Genomic DNA, 22996 nt, shown 5'->3' with positions numbered 1-22996 from the left:
GTCAAGACTTTTGGTGGTAATGTTTTCAAATAAAACCAAATAGACACTTGCAGTGCTAGTGAGTTTTGTCAATCTAAATACGTATATTATTTTGTGGTAGCAGCACTGAACAATAATAAAAAAAAAAAATACCATTGGCACACTACAGATTAATGGTAGCGGATCTAGTGGCGTTTAATCACCGCACTTTCTGATTTTAAACAAACGTGAGGGTGGCGCCTGTTCCAGAAACAATGATATTGGAAAGATCCCCGTCTAATTCGTCCGTAAAAACACTCAAAATGAACCAAAATAGTAATTTATACCTTATTTTGAAAAGCGTAACCGGAAGTTTCAGACAAGGGCTGTTTAGTCCACTGTAACAAAAAAAATGTAACATTTTCGCCTTTTTGTTATACTGTACTTGTTGGTATTTGCAATCGAACAGTAATGCGCAATGCTGCACTACTTAACAGACTACAACGGCCTGTACAGTCCGTAACGTTAATAACGCTACTTCCGGGATTCGGCGATTGTTGACCGGCCAAATTAGTTTTTATTGTGGTCTAGAATCCCACGACCAAAAGAAGAACATGGTTCCTTTTAGAACAATCGTCCAAGTTTTCGGAGGTGTGCTTCCGGTCATTACGAGCGGGATGTTCCTGATCGGCTTCACCTCTTGCGCAGTATTTGGACTCCAAACCTTCTTGGATTTCTCTGAGGGGAGCCTCAGTGTTGGAGCGAGTGTTTTTGTCAAAGGTCACGTGCACACACTCTTGGCGTACCCTTTCTACCACAGAACCCTCGGTCAGCTGCTCCTAAGCATCTGCACCATGGTGTTTCTCACTGGTAGTTTGGAGAAAGGCTATGGCACCGTTCGCTTTCTGTCGGTGTGCCTTTTGATGTCCACCCTGACAGGCTTGTCATACGCCTTCCTGGATCTAATTCAGGACAGCAATGTGCCCACGGAGGGGTTAGTTCCAATGGCCCTCGCGTGTGTGGCCCTCACCACCACGCACACAAAAACGACCAAAGCGTTTCTCTGCGGTGTCAGTTTCCCCAGCATGGCTCTCCCATGGGTGTTTGTCCTCATCACCAGCGTAGTAATTCCTCACACGGTGCTACCCTGCAGCATCATTTCCACTCTCATCGGCTGGATGCACGGAAGAGGATGGTTCTCCATCATGGACATCTCTGAGGCCAGGGCAGGTCTTGTGGAGAAGATGTTACCTTTCCGCTTGCTTAGGAGCATCGGCGTGGTGGCGTTTGTTCCAGCTTCCACAGAAGAGAGGAGAAAAACACTCCTCCCTCAGATCAACCCAACACCTGGATCTTACCCGGTGCAGGCCTATGCGCCGTCGTCAAGCGCCAGCATGGCAGTTAGTGGCTCCAACAAGATGTATGAAGGTTGGGTGAACCCTGTCACTGCACTGTCTGGAGCTGCACCCTTCTCAAATAATCCTCATGCCTTTGCACCAAACCTCGGTGGGACAAGTCATGGACACAGCTGCGCGCACAGCCATCACAGTCATGGCCAGCTATAGTTTTTCTTTTAAACACCATACCCATTCAAATAAATGATCATGGAAATAATACCATTTTATTTAACTGTGACAAATTTGTGAGTTTAAGTGTGTTACTAGTAAAGATGAAGGATGTGCAAAAAATCTTGCACATCTGTTTATTGGTGCATTGCACGCAATTTGTAAAGATGTTACGGGCACTCTGTAAAATGCACAATGCCAACTAAACTTTAAAGATGTTTATAAATAAAAAAAAAAAAGTTTAACAGTGACTTTTACATTTGGACTATAAGACACAACTTGGTCTCTCGGCGTTAATCACCTGTGGAAATAATGTTGAGGCTTTTCTCAATTTTAAAGTCTCAAGCACAAGTGTGTCACACTTTCCTTTGTGCGGAACCTATTCACCAATATTCAGTCGCTTGCATATGATTTTGTTTCCACCGGCTTCATGTTTAAAAGTGAGCTAAATTAAATCTGCACACAGTAAAGCATTTAGATTTATACTTTGCTCTGCTCAAGCACCCTCAAAATACATCAGGGTACATTAGTGAAAGTGTAATATGTGTATTATGTGTAATATTCAGTCATATACACAGAGAACTTGAAGGTTTAATTGACTTAGGCAAAGATGTCATAAAATCAGTGAGGTACATTTTTACACACAAATGCTCATTCTTCCCAGCTGTCTCCATAGATATTCTTCTTCACTGTAACGAAAAGAAACATTATTAATTCTACATTTTCATGAATTTTTTTTTTTTTTTTACCACTTTTTGATGGTCTTTGTGGCTCTTTTTCAGGGGACGGTTTGAGCAGTGACTCTGCCTTCTGTGTGAGTGTGACCTCGTAGTTCTCTCGGTTTTTCAGCCGCAGGTCTTCATAGAGGATGGACTTCCTCTTGGGTTCGTTCTCTTCTTCATAGGACTGAGCTGGAGATGACAGTTCGAAATAGATTGTGGTTATCTAATCTTATAAAAATATGTGTCCCTAATTATATAAAACTCTATTTGAAGAGGATGTTGTACTTCAAACAATGAACTCAAGGCATTGTGTGCTTTACTTTCTTACTTGGATTTAGAGGATGACTAAACAAATAGATAAAATTGTTAAGTCTGCCTCAGATAAAAGTATCAAACAACAACAAAAATAGACACAAATAGTTGCTTTTGAACTGCCCTGCTGAAATATGGAAAAAAAAACTTGCACCCACAACTGATTATTGCTTGGCAAGTATTCATAGGTTACCTGGTACATTAAAGTCATCAGCTCTTTGCGTGTGGACAGGTGCTTCTGGGTTAAATCCATATCCATGTTCTGTGATTGACATCCCTTCTGGTTGGAACATAGTGTCATAGTTCTGACTGTTAGGGTCATTCTCTCCCGACTGTGCATCTAAAGGACTATACAGGAGAACCACAAAATGAAATTAGTGGTCTGCTTTTACGTGTGTTTTTTTTTTTTTTTTTTAAGTGTGGTGGTGACGATAAAACACACAACTGTGGAGACAGTCCCGTCCTTTGTCTGATCGCCTCTCCCAAAGGCGAATTGTCCAGTCTCTTGAACTTCTCCTGACACGTTTTCATATAAGACAGCTTTCCTGTCAGGTAGCCACAGAAGCCAGCAACTGGAATATAAATCAGACAGACACAAAGACACATAAAAATTATGGTTGCTAGTTTCTAGACTGAATATTTAAAATATCCTTTTGAACTGTGTGTGTGTGGGGGGACTTCAGAAGTCCCATCTTGAAACTTACAGGCTACTTTGGGAAGAGATCCAAACCTTGGAGATGCAGAAAGAGACCCTAAATGGAAATTGTGCAGGTGATAATACGTTTTCCCATTATCTTTTACATCAATGTATGATTAGTATGATAGGACATATATTGGTTATGGTCTTACCTTTAGCAACCAGGGCTTGAGTGATTGCCATGCTTATCAATGAGAATGGCACCGCTGCGAGGGAAGCACATATTGTGGTTATTTTTATTCATTTTTGGTTTATTTGAACTTGCAGACCATAACTTTGAACACACCAGCCCCAAAAGGATTGACATGAACCACCTGAATCTTTGTTAATATTTAAAACACCCTTAAGAATATTGTATTAAACGGTGCAGGTTTACGTCCTAACCTGGTTAAGTGGAGTAATACTCTTAATACTCCTTAGTCAAAAAGGCTCGTTACACTTTTTAACCTTGCGACACAACGTGCAAAAGACAGGGACATATTGTTGCGATGCTACAGATTCGATTTCATGACAGTAAACTTTTTTTCTTTAACACTGTACAGGTGTTAGCGTTGACTTGTCTCGCTATGTTTAGACAACATATTGCTTCAACAGAAGTACAGAGCTTCACCAGATTTGAACACGTGTATTTATACTGCTTCTTAAGCGAAGAGAGTAACCAATTTGATTTTCGCAATGGTTGTTAAGAAAACTTACATCGATACCAGAAGCTTTCGTTGTTGCATTCCCTGAAAACCCTCTTCTCCTCCTCCGTGGGGATATATTCCACGGGAACCTGCAGAGGTGCAACCACAGACACTTTTAATCGCGTTATTCCTGACTCAAAGACAGCTATGGACAAAATCCCGACGTAAATAGTTGAGTCCTAAATCGAAGCTAGCTGGCTAAACGTGCTAGCACACTGGAGGATCGGAGAATACTTGGCGGCGTGCGGCTGACCTGCGCTCGTTGGCGCTGCCGAGCCTCATCAAAACCTGCAGTCGTGGATGACATGTTGAGAAAATAAAAACTGAACGTTTGTTGGCCTTCAATGCAAGTGAAACAGTAGAAAAAAGCAGCTGCAAGAAGACTGGCGTGTGTACAATGTCATCGCTGACTGTGACGTAACCCGGAAATGAAAAGATGTCATTTAAAGGATTTCCGGACAGTGAATAAACAGTCACAAAAATTAAACGTATTTATGTTTGTCACACAATTAGTTGACAATACTGGTTGACATTGAATTTCGGAAGATACGGTATAATAATTAGATACAGTATACGGTTTGTAGCTCTTGTTTCAAGAACAGTTCACGACTGCCCTCTAGGGGTTGAATTGGTCACTGTAGATTCTTGACATACATTTCTAAAATACAGTACCGTACCTTATTTAACGCAACACGTGAATAATTTAGAAGTGTAAAACATTTCAAGGTTAGAAGATTTCTGTAGTTTTAATAGGATTTCTCAGGACAAGAAAAAAAAAGAAAATGGATCCTGAATTAATTTCCTAGCCTATTGGTTTGCATGTCCACTTCACAGTCGAGAAATTCTTTTTTTAAATTTCAGCTCTGACCTTCTTTGTGGTGTTTGGATGCTAATTCTGCGATGCTTAGATTTTCTCTGCTTATTCTAAGTTCATCCCACATTTAAAAACATCAAGCAACAAACAGTGAAGAGTGAAGACGTCAAATTTGTCACAAGTGTAAATTTGCCTCTATATGTGTCCTCATTCCCTGGGACTGAATATTAACCAGTCCAAAGTGTATGGGTTTTCAACTAAATTTAACTGGACTATGCTCCAGTTTACCAACAAAATGCAAGAGAACAATTATAGTATAAGATTAATGGGCAAGTAATGTAACACTTTGCACATGCACAGTTGCACACACGAAATTTGAAATGTTTTTATCGCATACAGTACGTATTTATATTTATCAGCTGACATGAAATGAAATGAAGTTTTGCAATACCTTATTATGCTACCTAGAGGCTGCTGTTACACTGTGTTGGAAATGACTGAAAATCACAACTGCATCCACACAGGTTTGAACAAATGTAACTCAAAAGTCCAAAGGCCCCTCCACACCCCCCACAACAAAAATAAAAACAAACGATAGTTAAAACAAATAGGTGTGCGTTTCATACAATGCACGTGGTATAAAATAACAATAATATACAGATAAGAACAAAATAAAATAATTTCTACTTCAAGCATGTTCGACTCAAATTTTCACGCAATAAAAGATACAAAGCTATGACAGTAATAATTCTCTCATTGTAATCTAAATAGAAGCCTTGAAACGTTAACATTTTTTCATTTAAAATAGTCTAAATTTAGCACACTGTGATGTGTTGACCAATGGGTAGCTCTATTAAGAAGATCAATAGTGTGCTACAATGATCCACAGTCTCCCCATGACACACACACACACACACACACACACACACACACACACACACACACACACACACACACACACACACACACACACACACACACACACACACACCTACACACACACAGTTGCAACACATAGCCGAGATTACAAGAAAATTGTCAGTGGCCAAGCAAGGTGTGTTCCTCTTATCTGTGAAAGCTCTCAACAATGTAGAGGCATCCATCCATCATCCTTCACCTTCAAACTCCACCTGTGTGGACGCAGCATTTGACTTAAGGCACAGCACAGACAGGCAGCATGGATGCACTCAAGCCACCTGAGGTGAGGATTTTGAGATTCATTTTTTCATTCTTTCATTCTAGTTTTTACATGAAAGCCATCTCTATACTCATTTACATAAATGTTTATTCATAGAAGATCCTCAAACTATAAAAATAATTCAAATGCATTTCTATGTTTTTGTTCTAATTTAGGTTGCTAGAAATCCCTACGAAATACGTATCCAAGTAACTCTTAATATAAAGAATTTATGGATAGAGGTGTTTTTTTGATCACCTACCAAACAAATATTAATATAAAGAATTTATGGAGAGAGGTGTTTTTTTCTGATCACCTACCAAACAAATATTAATGATGGTGTAAAATAAATATGAGCTTACAAGTAACAGACGACAAGATTCAAGTATTAACACTGATCTGTATTACATTCAAATGTGTTTTTTACACATGAGATCAGAACACGACTTTATTGATGAATACAAAAATTGCAAATATTCAAAGAGCAGACCGACAAGAGAATAGTTGTTACTACTTTATTAGAACGATTGTAAATCTTTAAACACAAAAACCAAAAAAATCAATTCAGCTTCATTTCCGTGTCATAGTGTTGCACATGGAATTTTGCTGTGGCCGTGTGACTGTATAATCAATACCTTGTGGCATGCATGTGAGTGGGCAAATGTGCGTGATCGTCATTGAACAGATAATGCTTTTGAAACTATTCAAAAGTAAAATGTGGGAGGGTTAGAATTAAAATTAAAATGAAATAAAATGGCGGTAAAACTCTTAATGAAACATCCCAAACTTTTATAACTTGTTTGAATGATTCCAAATGATGACTGACGTTTATTTTGACCTTACATTTCCAGCTTGTGGATGATCACAATGAAAGAAATGACAGCAAAAGTAAGTTTTCGAATGAAAGAATTGTTGTGCAAACAAAGAATGATGTGTCATAGTTGTGCTCTTGCTATAAACGTGCGAATAGATCAAAGAGGAAGTCCTGCACACTCGACTCTGGCGCTGGTGGACGAGCAGCCAGAAGAGGAAGACCCTTGGGATCTGCCTGAGCTGCAAGACACCGGGGTGCCATGGTCAGGTGAGGTGCGGTGTTCATGCATATTTCGCATCAATGACATTGAAATGGAAAATGCCAAAGTGAGTTGTCGGCCAATGCCGATTGAGTCCAACAAGCATTATAGCACCGTTATACTAATGGCACTATACAGTTTATCATGTCATAAATAAAAATGCAGCGTAAGTTGGAGTACATTGGGTGTGTTTCCCTAATAGGTTTGGTATCATATGATGATGACTAATAAATGATAAGGACAATATAATTGTTATAGTTCTTTTTTGTCATGCAAGTTTTAAGTGCTAACAAGCAATTGCAACTTGGGTTGCAAATAAGCCTCAGTTTTAACTGACGTCACCCTGATCCACACAATTAAATGTGGACGTAAAAAAAAAACACAAATGTGTCAATGTTGGAGCAACCAAAGACAATTTCAAGGGTTTCTTTCTTCATTATCATTGAGAACCATTTGCCTTTTGATAAATAAGCTTACCAGGTAAAATTTGTATAAATGGTAAGTGGATAGACCATTTCTATATATGTATGATGAATCATAAAGGGATTCAAATGACTGATGTTTCCTTTTTTTATTTTCGATATTATATCAGCTCTGGATACCAAAGGGAAGGTGTTGCGGGTGTTGGTGTCTGTGCTGAAACTGGTTGTGCTACTGGGTCTCCTCTACATGTTCATCTGCTCTTTGGACATCCTCAGCTCAGCATTCCAGCTTGTTGGAGGTAAGCGTCTGAAGGTCTGACATGTCACTACATTTGGACAACAAGAATAAAAATGTTATCCGCCTTGTCCATGCAGGCAAAGCAGCTGGCGACATTTTCCAGGACAACGTGGTCTTGTCCAACCCTCTGGCCGGTCTGGTCATTGGCGTCCTGGTCACTTTGCTGGTTCAGAGCTCCTCCACTTCGTCTTCCATTGTTGTCAGCATGGTCTCCTCGGGATGTGAGTGCCAGCACATGTGATGTGACACATTCAGGCATGAGGAGAAGACTGAAGAAGTGTTTTTTTTGTTTTGTTTTTGTGGCAGTGCTAACAGTCCAGCTGGCTGTTCCAATCATCATGGGGACCAACATCGGCACCTCGGTCACCAACACACTGGTTGCCATGACGCAGGCTGGGGATCGTAGTGTTTTTCGCAGGTAACATCTGATGCACGGGAGTGGGGAACCTTGGGCTAGAGGGACCTTTACGACCAGTCAGAATCTCAGATTTGGCCCACAAACAGTTCTACAATACCTCGGATTAACTTTTAGAGTCTAACTTTCAAATGTATATTCATTCTTTCTGGGGAAAACACTATGATCCCTAGTTCCTTTCTGATAGTGGCAACATAATAACAAATTTTACCGTAGCGTATGTAAACACAATACTATATTTTCTTTCAGCCAACACCTGGAGTAAAGTTTCAGTGGGGAAAAAGTGCAAACATTTGTGAACTGTGAATGGCCAAAACGTATTGTAAATATTTTTACCAGACGTTGCTCTTGTCACAAAGAACTATTGAACATTTTCAAAGCTCCTTACAACAGGTGCAAGTGACCTCTGGCGACCTTGAATGAACCCTGGAGGAGATCAAAAGAGCTGCAACCTTAACAGACACTCGTCAGCATTCCCCCCTTAGTGGGATACCAGCTGTAGGATAGAGAAAATCTGATGACCCCCTCTAAATTGGAAATCTGGTTTAGACAGGCATAATTGAAATAGCCACTATTACCACTAATTGTAAAGGAGAGTGTTCATTTTCCTTCCTTTCTCAAAAGATTGTAATGAATATCATGTTTTGGTCACAACTGAATAGTATCAGCTAAAGACGTATGATAATGCGTCCATTATTGCAGCGGTAGGTCAATAAATCATCCGGCGTGTCATAAAACAGCACAGTATTCATAGCTTGACTGATACACTAATAACACAGTAATGAATGTTGCTACCAATAGAAGCGAGCAAAGTCCATTCTGCTCAACGTTAATCAAAATCGTCTTTACGACTTCTCAGGGCGTTTGCAGGGGCCACGGTGCACGATTTCTTCAACTGGCTGTCGGTTCTGGTGTTGCTGCCTCTAGAGGTCGCCACTGGCTACTTATACGTGGTCACCAGGCTCATCATCGACTCGTTCCAGATTCAGAGCGGGGAGGCGCCTGACCTGTTAAACGTCATCACTGATGTCCTCACGGATTCAATTATAAAGGTAGACGGAGATGTGCATCGGTCTTTTTTTTTCCATCATACATTTTGTATGTGTTTAAAAGATGAGACAGTTCAAATGAGTAGACAACAAAACATATTATGAGCATGTTTTTTTTTTTTTTTTAAAGTGTACATCCAGAGCTCAGAAGGAACACAACATAGGTTCATCTGGAATAATGGCATACAATTGTATTTTGGTTACACCGTTAAAGAAAGCTTACAAAAACTCACAAAAACTTTATGTAGGAGACACTATGGAGGCCGCCAGGCGCATTTAGCACCATAATAAGCCCAAAAAAAAGAAAAGGAAAAAAAAAGGCCTGGGTGATCGAGTTTAACACAAGTCTGTCTGGAACCAACTTAAAGCAGACAATATTCAGATTTGAACAGCTAAATAGCAGGGCACTTAATTGTCTGGATTACATTTCTTTTGTATTGTAGGAATACTCACCAGTTAGATGGCTGATCGGGAGCGGGGGTGCACACACGCTTCTTGATTAAGCCATTGATTTACATGAGTTTGAGTGGTACTTTGTGGGCGACACATGAAAGTAAATCAACCCTTCAGTTAAGAATTTTAGATCATTTTGTTTGATTTTATCCTCTGCAAGTTTGTATTCATGCAAAAAAAGCACTTGATGTCTGGCATGTAATTAAAGTAGCATCCTCCATCTTTGCCTTGGCTTCCCTCCTGGCGTCTTGCCAACATAGCATTTTCTTCATCTTCGTCTGATGAATCTGAGGCAGTCTTGCCATTTTCTTTGCCTGATTCCATATGAGAGGCTCATTCTGGCTCAAATAAATAACTCTGTTGGCCCACTCCTTCTTTCAACAGAATACTCCATCTTAGCAATGACTGCAAAGATCTGGATGTAAAATCCAAAGACAAACAAATTCCTTTGCTTGTCACCATGGTCTTGTGAAGTTTGTGCGGGTCTTGTGCAATGAGCTGACCTTGACATTTTGCTTGGTTTCAAGGCAACAATCTCCTTGGTTCATAGATTTTTTTCTTTTGAAAAAACAATGTTTATTTTGCCATCTTCTCAATCATGTGGAAGAATGATCATTTACGATCAGTTATCAGCTGTCATTTACTTGCATATACAACAGAAGATGTTTGGTGGGATTAAAATGATTCTGCCAGGACCATGCATTACATTGTTTTCAAACCACTTTTGTCTTATGTTCATTAAGAAAATGTCCTTTAGACTTGATCAATTGGTCTATTAGACTGGACAAGATTAATTCTGATTACACATTTGTGCATGTTCTCCTGTTTCCTTCTGACACAGCTGGACAAGTCTGTCCTGAGCGAAATAGCCACTGGAGACCCAGCTGCCCGCAACAAAAGTCTCATCAAGAAGTGGTGTAAAACTTACACTAACATGGTAGGTGCAGTTATCACTGGTACAAAATCTTAGGCTGAGCAGTTTAATATTGATTGATCGCATAAGATTTTCAAATTATAATACCAGGAGTAAATAAACAAATCACAAGTGCTTCATGAGGGAGTCAGGGATGGATAAACGTTTTGCCAAGCTGCAATTTTGCAACACTTCCAGTCAATTAGTGTATCAGTGGACGATATGCTTATCAATACAGCAAAGCCTAAGGTGTCAATTGCTACCAACCTCAAACCTCTCTGAATAATCAAATGAAATATAATAACGGATGTGCATGACACCCTGGTGAAATTGTTTGATTTATTTTTTTTTAAACTGTGGCTGACTTACAGACCACAGTAAATGTCACCGTTCCTGGTCCAGAGAATTGCACAACTCAGTCAATGTGCTGGGTGGATGGCAACTATACATTCACACTCAAGAACATTTCACAGACGTTCAACATCAAGAAATGTGAGCATGAAGGGACATAAAATAATTCATCTGTGTACGTACTTGCCTACATGCTGCCTGGGTGTGTGTGTTGTCAGGTGATCACCTTTTTGTAGACGTGAACCTCTCCGACCTGGCTGTGGGTCTTATTCTTCTGGCTCTTTCTCTGCTGGTTTTGTGCACCTGCCTGTTGCTTATAGTCAAGCTGCTCAACTCCATGCTCAAGGGTCAAGTGGCCATGATCATCAAGAAAATACTTAACACTGGTGAGTGGTGACGCAAGTTTGGCTCATACAGCACAATCCTTTCCATGTGACTGGTGAAAATGTCTTACGCTAACACTGTGCGTTCATGTGTGCAGATTTCCCATTCCCCTTTGGTTGGGTCACAGGATACATTGCTATTTTAGTCGGAGCCGGGATGACATTCATTGTGCAGAGCAGCTCTGTTTTTACCTCGGCGATCACTCCACTTGTTGGTGAGGCCACGCATCTGTTTATTCATTTTTCATCCATCTGTCCTTCCCTCCAGTCATCCACTGTCGTGTACACCGTATATTTTCAAATACCAACGTAACTGCAATGAATTCACCTACCAGCGATGTGTGCATCTTTTTAACCACCCATTTAACCAAAACCACCCATCATACAGTACATCTACTCATCCAACAACCTCTACATGTACTGCTGATCCATGCATACAAAGTGCTACACTTAAAAAAAAAAAAATCTTTGTATTGTTTGTACAACACATTGGTCTTATTAATCAGAAACAAACCCTAAACAATCAAGCTTATAATACAGTGGGAGAATGTTCATCTTGGGGGAATGATTAGAGCAAAAAAAATTCTCATAGGCCTGCTTTGTGCACATACCTGCAGGTATTGGTGTCATCAGCATACAGAGAGCCTATCCATTGTCCCTTGGTTCCAACATTGGCACCACCACAACGGCCATCTTGGCAGCCATGGCCAGTCCAGGAGATACGTTGGCTAACGCTCTGCAGGTCAGTAATATGACACAAACATTCATGACGAATCCATTTTTGTGGTTTACCTGCATGCTAATGTAGCGCATTTATGGGTTCTCCAGATCGCCTTGGTTCACTTCCTGTTCAACATCTCCGGCATTATTTTGTGGTATCCGATTCCATTCATGCGCTTCCCCATCCGACTGGCCAAAGCCTTGGGGAACATCACGGCCTCCTACCGCTGGTTTGCTGCAGTCTACATCATCCTTTGCTTCTTCCTTCTGCCGCTCCTCGTCTTCAGTCTGTCGCTGGCTGGATGGCAGGTCCTAGTGGGCGTGGCGTGCCCTCTCGCGGCTCTTCTCATTGTCATCATTGTCATCAACGTGCTGCAGAAAAGGAAGCCCGAGTGCCTGCCAGCCGCGTTGCGGTCTTGGGACTTCCTCCCTCTTTGGGCTCACTCGCTGGAGCCCTGGGACAAAGTAGTGGGTGTGTTCACTGCCAAATGCTGCTGCTGCTGCAAATGCTGCAACACTGACGAGAAAGGACAAGGCAACAAGAAGGGGCAGGTAAAAGCTTATGACAACCCTGCAATGTGTGTAGAGGAAGAGGTGGAAAATGAGATCAAGCCAGTGAGTCTGAAAATGACCAGACTTTGAGTTTCCCATCATGCTGAATGCAACCAAGCACATTATGCTACAAAATTAACTTTATTTATGTCGTAACTGGATTATTTAATGTAATGTAAAGGGGACGATGGAGTAACCGTGAGCTGGCAGCAAATGTCTGACAATAATGTAACACTACAATACAAATGGGATCATATCTGTAACTTCAAATCCTACATTCTTTCAGTTCCAACAATGCTCAGTGTAACTCTATTTTCATCAGCCTCCATTGTTTGTATCGCCTAGATTTTTTTCATGTAAAAAAACAACACAATGCAGTGACCTTTTTCACACGTCCTTTGAGGTGTGAAATTATTTTGTAATTATAAAGAGTGATTATATTCAAAGAATATGTGTTTGAAATTAGATGAATGTCCATCTAAATAAACTTTTTCAACTTTAGTCATGTGTGTTCTGTTCCTACAACATCTATTCTTACCTATTGATCGTTTGGCTGCTTCTAATAATAGAAACAAATCCATTTGCTCTCACATGTTTTGGAACAATGTGCATGAGCAATATAGGGCAGCTGTGAGTCATAGAGTACACTGTAAACTGCTGTAATTTATCCAGGTTTTAAGTCCCCAACTTCAGTGTGGTGAGTCTATCATTAAACAAATTAGTGACATAATTGCCTTTAATAATGCGGACATAGTCAGTAGCACACACGATGTACCCAAAAGACACCCTCTCTGGACTTTGCATGGTGGTCACGTGCAACGTCTGTCAGTGTGTAACAAATGCACACAGGTTGTTCAGACCAGCATGTGGATCTAAAGAACATGCTATTCGTATCATAATGCATCTTGCTTGAGTGTGTCAAATCCTTATGATGTACACGGCCATATTTAATCTTCAATTAGCCTGATTTTATCTTCAATTCAAAGAGGCAAAAGAAACTGATAAAAAAAAGAAAAAAACAAAGACATAGACAAACAAGCAGTTGGTAATTGACGTCATGATTTGGGACTACTGTAAAAGAGTACCTGTATAACCGTTATTGTGTAGTTCAGCCGCTCCCAACCTTTTTATCACTTGCCTCCTCAGCGCTCTCAAAACCACATGATCCTTCTCACTATGTAATATCAACAGCGGCCAGAAGTAGCGCCAAAACGCAAAGATCAAACCAAACCAAAGCAGCCCGGTACCAGTTGATCCACGGACCGGTACTGGGCTACGGAGCGGTGGTTGGGGCCCTCTGCTGTAGTTCTCTCCAAAGTAGGAGCCTGCATGATGAACTGGATTATTATTGTGGTGTGTTGAATGTCCAGTAGAAGGCACCCTTAACTGATGTCGGTATTTGTCAAAATTGTTATTTTGCTCCTGTGGGACAAACTAAAGTTTGAAAATTCTTTTATCTAGTATTCATTACCATTTAATCTTACAATCTCGTACTATATCTGTGTACAATGGCAGTAAAGGCCTATTCTATTCTATTCTATTCTATTCTATTCTATTCTATTCTATTCTATTCTATTCTATTTATTATTTTATTTATGACACAGCTGGAATTGTATTAATAAAATGAAACCATCTTCAGATATATACGATGAGTTATCCTAATTTGTTTTAAGAATGATTTAAAGAAGAAAGAAAGAAAGAAAGAAAAAAAGCAAGAAAGCAAGAAAGAAAGATAGAAAGCAAGAAAGAAAGAAAGAAAGAAAGAAAGAAAGAAAGAAACATTAGAAGCTTTTCAAATAAATCATCATGCTGCATGGGTGTGTTTTTTATTTTATCTATGTGAATGTAACTTTTCTCAGCAACTCATAAGACACTATCTTATCTGGAAAACAGTTTGCCTGTAAAAGTTATTAATTTCTTAGTTAAATTGGACAGTACTTGATGCCTCCAAACTCTATTTGATCTTGTTTTTTACAAGACAATACAACCTAAAGTACAACAAATTCATCCGCTCCATTGAAGTCAATAGACAAACTGAATTTAACATATGACCCTGCTGAACTTGATAGTTTTAAAGTAATTACTACAGGGTCTTTATCTAATATTGATTGCAAAGTTAATTATTTGTGCCATATCAGAACTTCGTGTGGGTGACACATAGACTATACAGCACAGTATTGGAAAAACCTAATTCAATCAGCCTGCTCAACACTGACATCTAGTGCCTGCGGAAGCTAGCTCTATCATCCGACGAAACTATTGGGGGAAAAAAGTTCAATTCCAGCTAGCTAGGCCTTCCTGCGACGAGTTTGCATGTTCTTCCTGTGGCTGCGTAGGTTCTCACTTCAGCTTCCTCCCACATTCCAAATTGATGCATGGCAGCTGTAGCGGACACTGTAAATTGTCCTTACGTGTGATTGAGTGCATGAATGGTTGCCCGCCCCTTTGTGCCCTGCGATTGGCTGGTAAACAGTCCATGGTGTCTCCCGTTTACTGCCTGAAGACAGCTGGGATAGGCACCAGCAAGCCTGCGACTCTAGTGAGGATAAGCGGCTATAAAAAAATGGATGGACGGAAAGGATTTCCACCAAGGAAAAAACAAAACAAAAGATTTGAAGACATTGTTGGCCAAAAAATAATTTATTTATTTGAAATCCAAAGGCAATGTGTGGTTACAGCCATGGGAGATTGTTCACATACGTTTCACACACTCTGTACACAGCCACTAACACTACTGTACATCTAGGAGCTCATTAATATAACCGCTGCTGAAGCATGGCATAAATATATCAATACAATCATTCAAATACACTTTTAGCACCATTCATCATGTTGTACGAAAAGGGAGGGGCTGAGGAATCATTTCAACAAATGTGGGCAACTCTGTACTTTATGTGCACCTCTTTGGACGTCACTTGTGCAAAGGTTTGTGACCTCTGTGTGAATAATCACAAGGTGGTCCAAACCGTAATGTGTTTGTCTCCTACTTGTTGAGGAGATATGATGCGCCTGTTTGCTATGGCACAATAAAAGAGAGGCAAACCAATCGAAGTTGTGAGCGACAGCGCTTAGAATGGAGGGGGGCCGTAGTAAGCCGTGTAGGCCGCCACGATGCCCTGTGTCTCGGCCATCTCGTCGCAGCCGGCGTTCAGCTCACACACCTCTCTCAGGCTGCACCACAATCAAGACATTGCATTGTTGACAAGCGTTGAGGTGTAATGAACTGAAGTGAAATCATTTGAAAACAAAAAACAAACAAAAAAAAAAAAAACAACTCTTACCGCTCCATCTGGTAAAGGGAGAGGGGGGCTTGGCGTCTCGTCCTCAGCAAAACGGAGGCCACGTCTCGCTTCATGACCACGTGAGCGTCTTGAGAGTCGTTGCCTAGAAGGGGGAAAAGTTGAATGTACATTTCACATGCAAAACATCATTTATGTAAAATCCCCCAAAAGTAGGAGGGCCTTACATTGCTGCCTTTAACTTTTTATTTTTAATTCATAGACCCCTTGATACGTTGCCACAATTGTTTAAAATGGATTACAGATTTAAAGGACAAATGCATAATTCATCTGAATGCAAACTTTAAAATAATCTGTTTTGCTGTGAATGGCATGATAAAGAAAGACGGATGCATGCACGGCCACTGCTCACTAAGTTGTTATCAACCCTGATGGCTACTAGAAACAAGTAAAAAAACACCATGTCTTAAACTAGAGGTGCAATGTTTCATGCATAGCTGAAGTGTTGTCATGAGTTTAGGATCTTCTTGGGAGGCTTTGTCGCCGTATTGTAGGCATGTATGAATCATTTTTAGGAAGGTGTCAATTAGATGTGGCTATTTAATTGGCAGTAGGAGAATTGAGTACTCACTGATAACAAGTACACTCCAGTAGTATTGATGTGTAAATTTTAATTAAACATAATGACACATTTTGTGGCTCAATTTCTTTCTGAAGCCGATGATTATTCACCAATATGTCAAACTACCATAATAGAGCACTAATTACATCTTGGTGGCTGGTATCAGCAGCTTCAACAAGTGCCGGTCCCTTAAAATTAGGAGGGTATTGGCAATGACACCTGATTTCAGAAACCACTCATTCCTAATTTTTACTAATCATTGCAATGCTTGGTCCCTATCCATTCACCATACTCTGTTATTTGTAGGAAAAACTCACCCAATCATTGTTTTGTTTTGTTTTTGTGCTTTCTGGAACCAATAGATGGTGCCAAAGTCCTGTCTAATAAAAAAATAGTACTACAAGCAACTTCTCATATATCTTAAGTATTGTAATACTTGATGCCAGGTGAAGAAGTTACAAGACAGCCTTCACTGCCTTACATCTCATATTGTGCATTTTGTTGAAAATATATCATCTGTAAGCTACTCATTTTTAAGGGCTTAATTTTTGAAAAGTTTAAGCAAAGACTGTTTGGCTATTCATTTTTTGGGGCGTCAATCACACACGTTATTTTGCTTTGTGTTGGTATCAAAGGCTTACCTTCAGTGCTGTCTGACTCAGACGAAGAAGAAGATGAAGAGGAGGACGAGTCGGAGGCAGAGTCGGAGTCAGAGTCAGATGCTGAGTCGGAATCAGAGTTGGAGTCTGAGTCAGAATCGGATGAGTCCGATGAGTCGGAGGCCGAGGAATCGGCGTTGTCTCCGGCGTCGCCGTTGTCCCCGGCATCGGCGTGGTCTCCGGCCTCGGCGAGGTTGCCGGCATCTGAGTGATCAGAGTCGCCATCGTGAGACTCAACGACTGTTGAAAGGAAGAGAGAAAATGATCAGCAAAGGTTCCTTGGAGCACGGGCGGTGATGTTCCGGAACGCTCCTTACCTCCTGTGGCCCAGCAAGCTGAGAGGAGTGCGCAGATGGCGAGGAGGCACAGAGTCTTCATCGTGTCTTGAAGTGGAAGTTTGAGTTCTTCGGATGAGCTTCTTGCTTCTGCTTCCATCCCTCTGTAGCCAGCTTCATTATATACTCTTGTCCCCGACCAGATTCAGACAGTCAAGAGACCCTCTGATTGGTTGGAGAATCGCATGTCACAATGTCAAAGGAGGCTGCCACAAAAACTCCCACTCTAGCCCGGGACCCTTTCCAAGATTTCAGTCACCCCAACGCACGCGCTCATTCAACCTGAAAAGTTCTTGGACTTTTTTTAGGCTGAAATTCTTCAAGTGTTAGGGTTAGGGTTACATAATCATTTCCATATACTCCTTGAGCATTAACACATTTTGTTGCAACAAAAAAGGCAAAAATCTATATCAACTAATTGAACAAGTTTACGGTTATAATATTTTTGGATATTTCATTGCAGTCATCTTTTATCTCACATTTGTAAACTTTGATTTGTGTTTAGATTTTTTTTTTTTTAACTACAGTACAGTACATGGAATATTTATCTATATTTTAAAAAGGCAACAAAGTATTGTGTAACAAAGCCAGTTAAAACACAATTCTCTACTACACAACTACACTTAGGCCAATAATGATAGGCTTGATCCTCATCTGCTGATTTGAGCCATTTTATGCAACATTTGTGATCGGCTTTAATATCAGTATTTGTCAAGTGATTACTGATGTCATTTTTATTTCACACACACAAAAAATCATGATTGTGTAAAGTATAATCAAAATAAATACATTGAAAATTAACCTTGAAAGCGTAATAGTGTAAAGTATAACAAAATAATACATTTAAAATGAACCCAGAAAGCTTATGTATGCAATTGATTGTCAGACAAAAACAAAGGATACTTTAATCATTATTTTAGTTAGGTTTAGTTCCGTTTATACATGTAAGATGCGGTTTGTGAGGTTTTCTTCAAGCAATTTTGTTATTTTATTTCCTTAACATAAATGTGTTTGTCAGTTTTAGGTTTGAGTTATTTCATGTTTTACATTAACTACAATAACCTTAGTCACTGAAACATGTAAATGTGAACAAGTGCTAAAATATAGGGGAATAAAAAAAAAAAAAACTACAATAAAAACGTACTGTATATAACTAAAGAGTTGTACTTAACTACTGTACTGCGCTATACTGGATTTAAAAATAATTTGAAGCTATTTTTGTGTGCAGGTACAGTGAGGTAGCATATAGCTAGTTTTTGCTAAATCTTAACAGGGATCTTCAAAATGATGCAAATGTTTGCATGCAAAAAACAAAAACTATGTAAATTATGAGTATACTATCATACCAAACTGACAAACAGTCATGACAAACAGCCTTCTACCACCCATTCTACGCCCATTCAACACTGTGTAAGACAGATAAAAGTGAAATATGACAAACCACTTTACAGAAGATACATATGTTTTTACAACTGTACTGTTTTCAGTTTACAAAGATATTATACATGGACTCATACAGTTTAAAACTGCCCACTTTTGAAAGTGGTAGTTCAAATCTTTTGAGGCCTCAACTTCATTGCGCTCTAAAGATTACATTTCAAACAGGTGTTTTGCTTTTGATTTGGCTTTTTGTGTGTGTTTTTTCTGTGTTATATTATGTTATATGAAGTCTTTTCAATGATAACCAGAGAACAGAAAAATAACAAATAGCAATATGTGGGGTCATGACGTTCACACGTGAACATTCGATTTGTTTTCCACTTGAACCCCTCTCCCCCACAACCGCAACTCTGCCGTCAAATTTAATGTTCATTATTAACAGATGTTTTCTTTTACATTACTTACAGTATTTCCACATTTTCGTACATGACTTGAGAATGCATTTCAAGATGCCTGTAGAGTTTGACCCTGGAGCGGGTTCATTTTATTTCCTACGGGAACTTGTATCATCTATCTTATCTGTGCATGTCATTTGAACAGATGGAAGACCAAGCAATGTTCCAGAACAGTTTGTACTGAGTACAGTGAGTGCATGGGTTCAAGCGTATATGTTCATTATAGCCCACTCCATCGATCAACGGTAAAATGAATTTTCATAGTTTCAATCATATGTCTTGGGCACAGCGTTCAAATATGATATGAAAGTTTTAGATGAGCATCATGTATGCAGTGTGATTGGATTTTAATAGAGTGTTTCTTCTGCAGAGTCAAGCGATGCCACTTGTGCCATTGCTATCATTTTACTACGCTCCTTTGCCCCACATGCTTTATCCCACCCCCACAAACCCCAAACTACAGTGCGAGGGCACCGCAAGCTTCTAATCGAGTGACACGGAGTAGCGGTCAGGCTCATTATGCGACAGACTTAATTAGAGTGCTCCAGCGTCCCGCCACAGCCGCGGGCAAGCACTATTTAGAGATGGGAGAATCTGGCACGGGCAATGGCGCTTGGCAACACTAAGCGGTGGCCCGATAGACACATGCCTCGTGCTTGCGCGTAGCTAAATATAAGGAAGGCCTATGTGTTGCTATATGGTGATACGCAAGCGGTTTTAGGATGTGAGATATGGTTCAAGTGCGGATGCAGCTGTGGGTCACTTCGTAGAAAAACAACTAATCTCAACTATACTGCAGCAGCTATAAAATGTCGGTTATACTGTATGCATACATTTTATGGAGACCTTCATGCCCCAAAGACTGCCAAGCGGCCAACAAAGTGTCGTCCATACGATGTTACTGCTAGTGCCATCTGAGCTTGATGCTTTTGTATTCTATAGTCTGGTGTTATTCCCAGTGTTAGGGGTTTGTCTTGGAAAATGAGCCATGTAATTTCAATGTCTAGCTCTATGGTTTTTTTTTTATTGTGTGGATGAAGTTCACAAAACACTTGCCGCAACCTTCCTAAAAAGGCTTAAATCACATTGTCTACACTGGATAGCGACTCCCTTTGAGGATAAAATCAGACAGATAATAAGACATGACACTTTTTTGGGGGGTGGGGGCGGTATTGATTATGATTATTATCTGTAGACGTTTATCCTGACTAGAGTCACTGGCTTGCTGGTGCCTAACCCAGCCATCTTTGGGCAGTAGGTGGGGGACACCCTGGACTTGTTGTTAGCCAATCGCAGAGCACACAGAGAATAACAACCACTTAACTCACAATCACACCTAAGGGCAGTTTGGAAAGCCCAATACACTTACCATGCATGCTTTTGGGACATGGGAAGAGACCAGAGTGCCTGGAGAAGACCCACGAGCATGGGGAGAACATGGAAACTCCACAAAGTAAGGCAAAGGATGAGCTGGGATTGAACCTGGGACCTCTGGATTGTGAGACAAATGGGCTAACCAGTCTTCTTCTGTGTCGCCATTCTAATAAAAGAAAACACTAAAATTAGTTAAGCGAAATTGAGCAAATTTGTTAAATTACAAGAGTGTATCAACCTGATAGCCCTTCGTATGAATCGGTACACAAGAAGTAGCTATAGGTATCAAAAAGGTTGGTGCTCCCCCGTATACATTTGAGAATCTGTCCATGCATTTAATGCGCCATTATATACCATGATGTACATTTATGAATGGATGAACTGATGTCTCATGTAAAATCATGCATCACCATTTGCGTTATTGAATTCTGTGCAATTTTAAAAGCCTATTTTCCCCTAAAGCTGTTTTCTCCCTTTCAGATTGTATTTCCTCAGAAGCAGCGGACTTTAGAGGTTCCACAGAACTCAGATGAATGCTCAGTAATTATGTAAAAAAAAAAAAAAAAAAAACTGGCAAAAATGAAAAACACAGTGGATACAGACACTGTGAGAGAAAATATTTGGGATCATCCCAGCAATGTCCACCCAAGTAAGAAGGGAATTTCAAAGTCCAGACGGAGATCAACATTCTGTAATTGCCAGTGCCGTCCTGCCAAGCCGAAGCATCCGGCGGAATTGGGAAAACCCTGACAGGTGGCATCCAGACAGTCTTGGATCCAGTTTGAATTTGGTTAAAGTGACATAACACAAACCATTGTATGTCACAACGAGTCAAACATAATTTGAATGTTTCACTTTTATAAACAGTGTGAGTCACAAGTGATTCAGACAGTGAGTGAAACTCGGCTTGCCTTCAATTCATTCTCATCGAGACAAGATTTGCATGTAAAAGAGATGCAAATAGGGTTATTTGAACAAGCCTATATTTTAAAATAAAAAATAAAATAACTCATGTATTTATTTTATTGTATCACACCAAATATCTTTGACTAAAAATCAATGTGGTATAATTATTCATGGTTTATTTTAGGACTGTTTGATTCCTAAACTAATACCCGTACGAGTTAGTACAGAGTCGAGAATAGTCACCGATATTTATGACCAATATTAGTATTAAATGTATTTATTTATTAACTTAACAAATGATGGATTTGATCACATAATTTTGGTGTCAAAAGTAATCAAACTATAAATTTTCCACTCAAGAACATAAATGGAAACAGGTGATATTATGGGTTAGGTTTTTTTTTAATCACCAACTAATAATGTGATGTGTTTACAAAACAAATACACATTGAATACGTACTACTGTATGTGTAATAGAAAATGTTACCAAATGTTATTGTTAATACTAGATATATTTTTTTCACTGAGTTGAAAACCTCATTTTAAAAATGCATGCATGAATGCGGGCTCTGTGTGCAGGTGTGTGTTTTCCTTTTTAAATGAGCTAAAAATTGTTGTTGTTTCACTATTTTTTACTAATTTAGCTTCGTAGCGCCTCCAGCAATAATTCTCTAGACTGACATGTTCACTGTTGGGGCTTTTCAGAGAAAAAAAAAACTTTCTCCGAGTAACTCATACCATAATTATGGGGTACTGTATGTATTTCTGCAAGACCTTCGCGATGCATTTGGCTTTATAGTGCCAGTATTTGGAATGTGTTTCTATATGGGTCAAACATTTTGGGTTGTTTTTGCAACTTGTTCAAATGAAAGCATTTTAAAATACCAAACCAGCTGGTATTGAAATACGCTCAGCAATCTCAACATCAGCAACAACCAAGTGCTCAAACGGTGCTTATACAAATACAATACTTTAAGATAAATACTTTATCAAATGCAATATTATCTAATACATAAATAAATATATACTTTATAGCCTATTTAAAATATACAGCACAATTTTGCATGGTGATAAAGTCGTGGCATCATATTGAGAGCTGTTTCAGATATTATGACGGAAGCCAAAATATCTGAAGATCAATTTTTCTGAAAAAAACAAAAAACAAACTCAAATGCATAAGTCAGATGCTCAGATGCAACCAAGCTTTAATATTCATTCCTGTAATTTTAGACATGATTTGTGTGTGTCTGTTAAATGCTTAACAGTTATAAAGGGGAGGTCAAGTCATCAATTTTTGCAACAATTTTACGCTCTATGCGTCCCTATTAATGTAAACACAGCATTCTGATTCGTATTTTGTAAGTGAAATATGAATTAAGCACTAAAATGTAGCTGCCATTTACCATGTCATGGGGCGGCCATTTTGTCCCTTGCTGTCAACTGATGACATCACAAATCAGGTACAG

The 22996-nt window shown here is 39.6% G+C and overlaps 4 protein-coding genes across 7 annotated transcripts; 2 read left to right on the top strand and 2 right to left on the bottom strand.

Annotated features, from left to right (window-relative positions):
- Positions 1-349: 349 nt before the first annotated feature.
- Positions 350-1781, top strand: rhbdd2 (rhomboid domain containing 2). Its single transcript, XM_088419550.1, has one exon. The coding sequence runs from the start codon at positions 573-575 to the stop codon at positions 1521-1523; it is 951 nt and encodes a 316-aa protein (XP_088275676.1). The 5' UTR covers positions 350-572; the 3' UTR covers positions 1524-1781.
- Positions 1782-2096: 315 nt separating this feature from the next.
- LOC148421045 (OCIA domain-containing protein 1-like) lies at positions 2097-4361 on the bottom strand. Of its 3 annotated transcripts, none has more exons than XM_088419551.1 (8): positions 4194-4361; positions 3951-4029; positions 3407-3460; positions 3262-3309; positions 3000-3129; positions 2751-2905; positions 2273-2434; positions 2097-2212 (listed from the first exon to the last, which is right to left on the bottom strand). In XM_088419551.1, exons 1-8 carry the CDS (start codon positions 4245-4247, stop codon positions 2175-2177), a joined length of 720 nt encoding a protein of 239 aa, XP_088275677.1. In that variant the 5' UTR covers positions 4248-4361; the 3' UTR covers positions 2097-2174. The 3 variants fall into 3 exon arrangements, with proteins under 3 accessions (XP_088275677.1, XP_088275679.1, XP_088275680.1); XM_088419553.1 differs by having other exon boundaries at positions 2276-2434; XM_088419554.1 differs by having other exon boundaries at positions 3003-3129.
- A 1399-nt stretch (positions 4362-5760) lies between these two features.
- On the top strand, positions 5761-12937 carry LOC148421044 (sodium-dependent phosphate transport protein 2B-like). The gene is made up of 13 exons (XM_088419391.1): positions 5761-5955; positions 6783-6819; positions 6902-7012; positions 7597-7725; positions 7802-7945; positions 8031-8142; positions 8999-9191; positions 10483-10578; positions 10926-11046; positions 11124-11291; positions 11387-11503; positions 11906-12030; positions 12117-12937. Exons 1-13 carry the CDS (start codon positions 5932-5934, stop codon positions 12648-12650), a joined length of 1911 nt encoding a protein of 636 aa, XP_088275517.1. The 5' UTR covers positions 5761-5931; the 3' UTR covers positions 12651-12937.
- A 2244-nt stretch (positions 12938-15181) lies between these two features.
- On the bottom strand, positions 15182-20732 carry bglapl (bone gamma-carboxyglutamate (gla) protein, like). Of its 2 annotated transcripts, none has more exons than XM_088419714.1 (5): positions 20620-20732; positions 17398-17580; positions 17063-17320; positions 15842-15944; positions 15182-15731 (listed from the first exon to the last, which is right to left on the bottom strand). In XM_088419714.1, the coding sequence occupies exons 2-5, from the start codon at positions 17513-17515 to the stop codon at positions 15629-15631; spliced, it is 582 nt and encodes a 193-aa protein (XP_088275840.1). In that variant the 5' UTR covers positions 17516-17580; positions 20620-20732; the 3' UTR covers positions 15182-15628. The 2 variants fall into 2 exon arrangements, with proteins under 2 accessions (XP_088275840.1, XP_088275842.1); XM_088419716.1 differs by having other exon boundaries at positions 17398-17519; positions 20620-20713.
- Between the last annotated feature and the right edge of the window lie 2264 nt (positions 20733-22996).

The sequence above is a fragment of the Hippichthys cyanospilos genome, chromosome 7 (assembly GCF_059441005.1).
Source record: "Hippichthys cyanospilos isolate Australia breed blue-spotted pipefish chromosome 7, RoL_Hcya_1.0, whole genome shotgun sequence".
Taxonomy (NCBI): Eukaryota; Metazoa; Chordata; class Actinopteri; order Syngnathiformes; family Syngnathidae; genus Hippichthys; species Hippichthys cyanospilos.
This window is presented reverse-complemented; position numbering and strand designations above follow the sequence as displayed.

What these genes read in the sequence shown, in the direction of transcription:
- bglapl (XM_088419714.1), bottom strand. Translation starts at nt 17,515, where the DNA reads ATGGAAGCAGAAGCAAGAAGCTCATCCGAAGAACTCAAACTTCCACTT. An exon ending in TGAGTCAGACAGCACTGAAG is followed by an intron (nt 15,945 to 17,062) that starts GTAAGCCTTTGA and finishes TCCCCCTTCTAG; the next exon opens with GCAACGACTCTCAAGACGCT. An exon ending in TCCCTTTACCAGATGGAGCG is followed by an intron (nt 15,732 to 15,841) that starts GTAAGAGTTGTT and finishes ATTGTGGTGCAG; the next exon opens with CCTGAGAGAGGTGTGTGAGC.
- LOC148421044 (XM_088419391.1), top strand. Translation starts at nt 5,932, where the DNA reads ATGGATGCACTCAAGCCACCTGAG. An exon ending in CACCGGGGTGCCATGGTCAG is followed by an intron (nt 7,013 to 7,596) that starts GTGAGGTGCGGT and finishes ATATTATATCAG; the next exon opens with CTCTGGATACCAAAGGGAAG. An exon ending in CAAGAAAATACTTAACACTG is followed by an intron (nt 11,292 to 11,386) that starts GTGAGTGGTGAC and finishes TCATGTGTGCAG; the next exon opens with ATTTCCCATTCCCCTTTGGT.
- LOC148421045 (XM_088419551.1), bottom strand. Translation starts at nt 4,247, where the DNA reads ATGTCATCCACGACTGCAGGTTTTGATGAGGCTCGGCAGCGCCAACGA. An exon ending in CGAAAGCTTCTGGTATCGAT is followed by an intron (nt 3,461 to 3,950) that starts GTAAGTTTTCTT and finishes CTTCCCTCGCAG; the next exon opens with CGGTGCCATTCTCATTGATA. An exon ending in TGATGACTTTAATGTACCAG is followed by an intron (nt 2,435 to 2,750) that starts GTAACCTATGAA and finishes TGTCATCTCCAG; the next exon opens with CTCAGTCCTATGAAGAAGAG.
- rhbdd2 (XM_088419550.1), top strand. Translation starts at nt 573, where the DNA reads ATGGTTCCTTTTAGAACAATCGTCCAAGTTTTCGGAGGTGTGCTTCCG.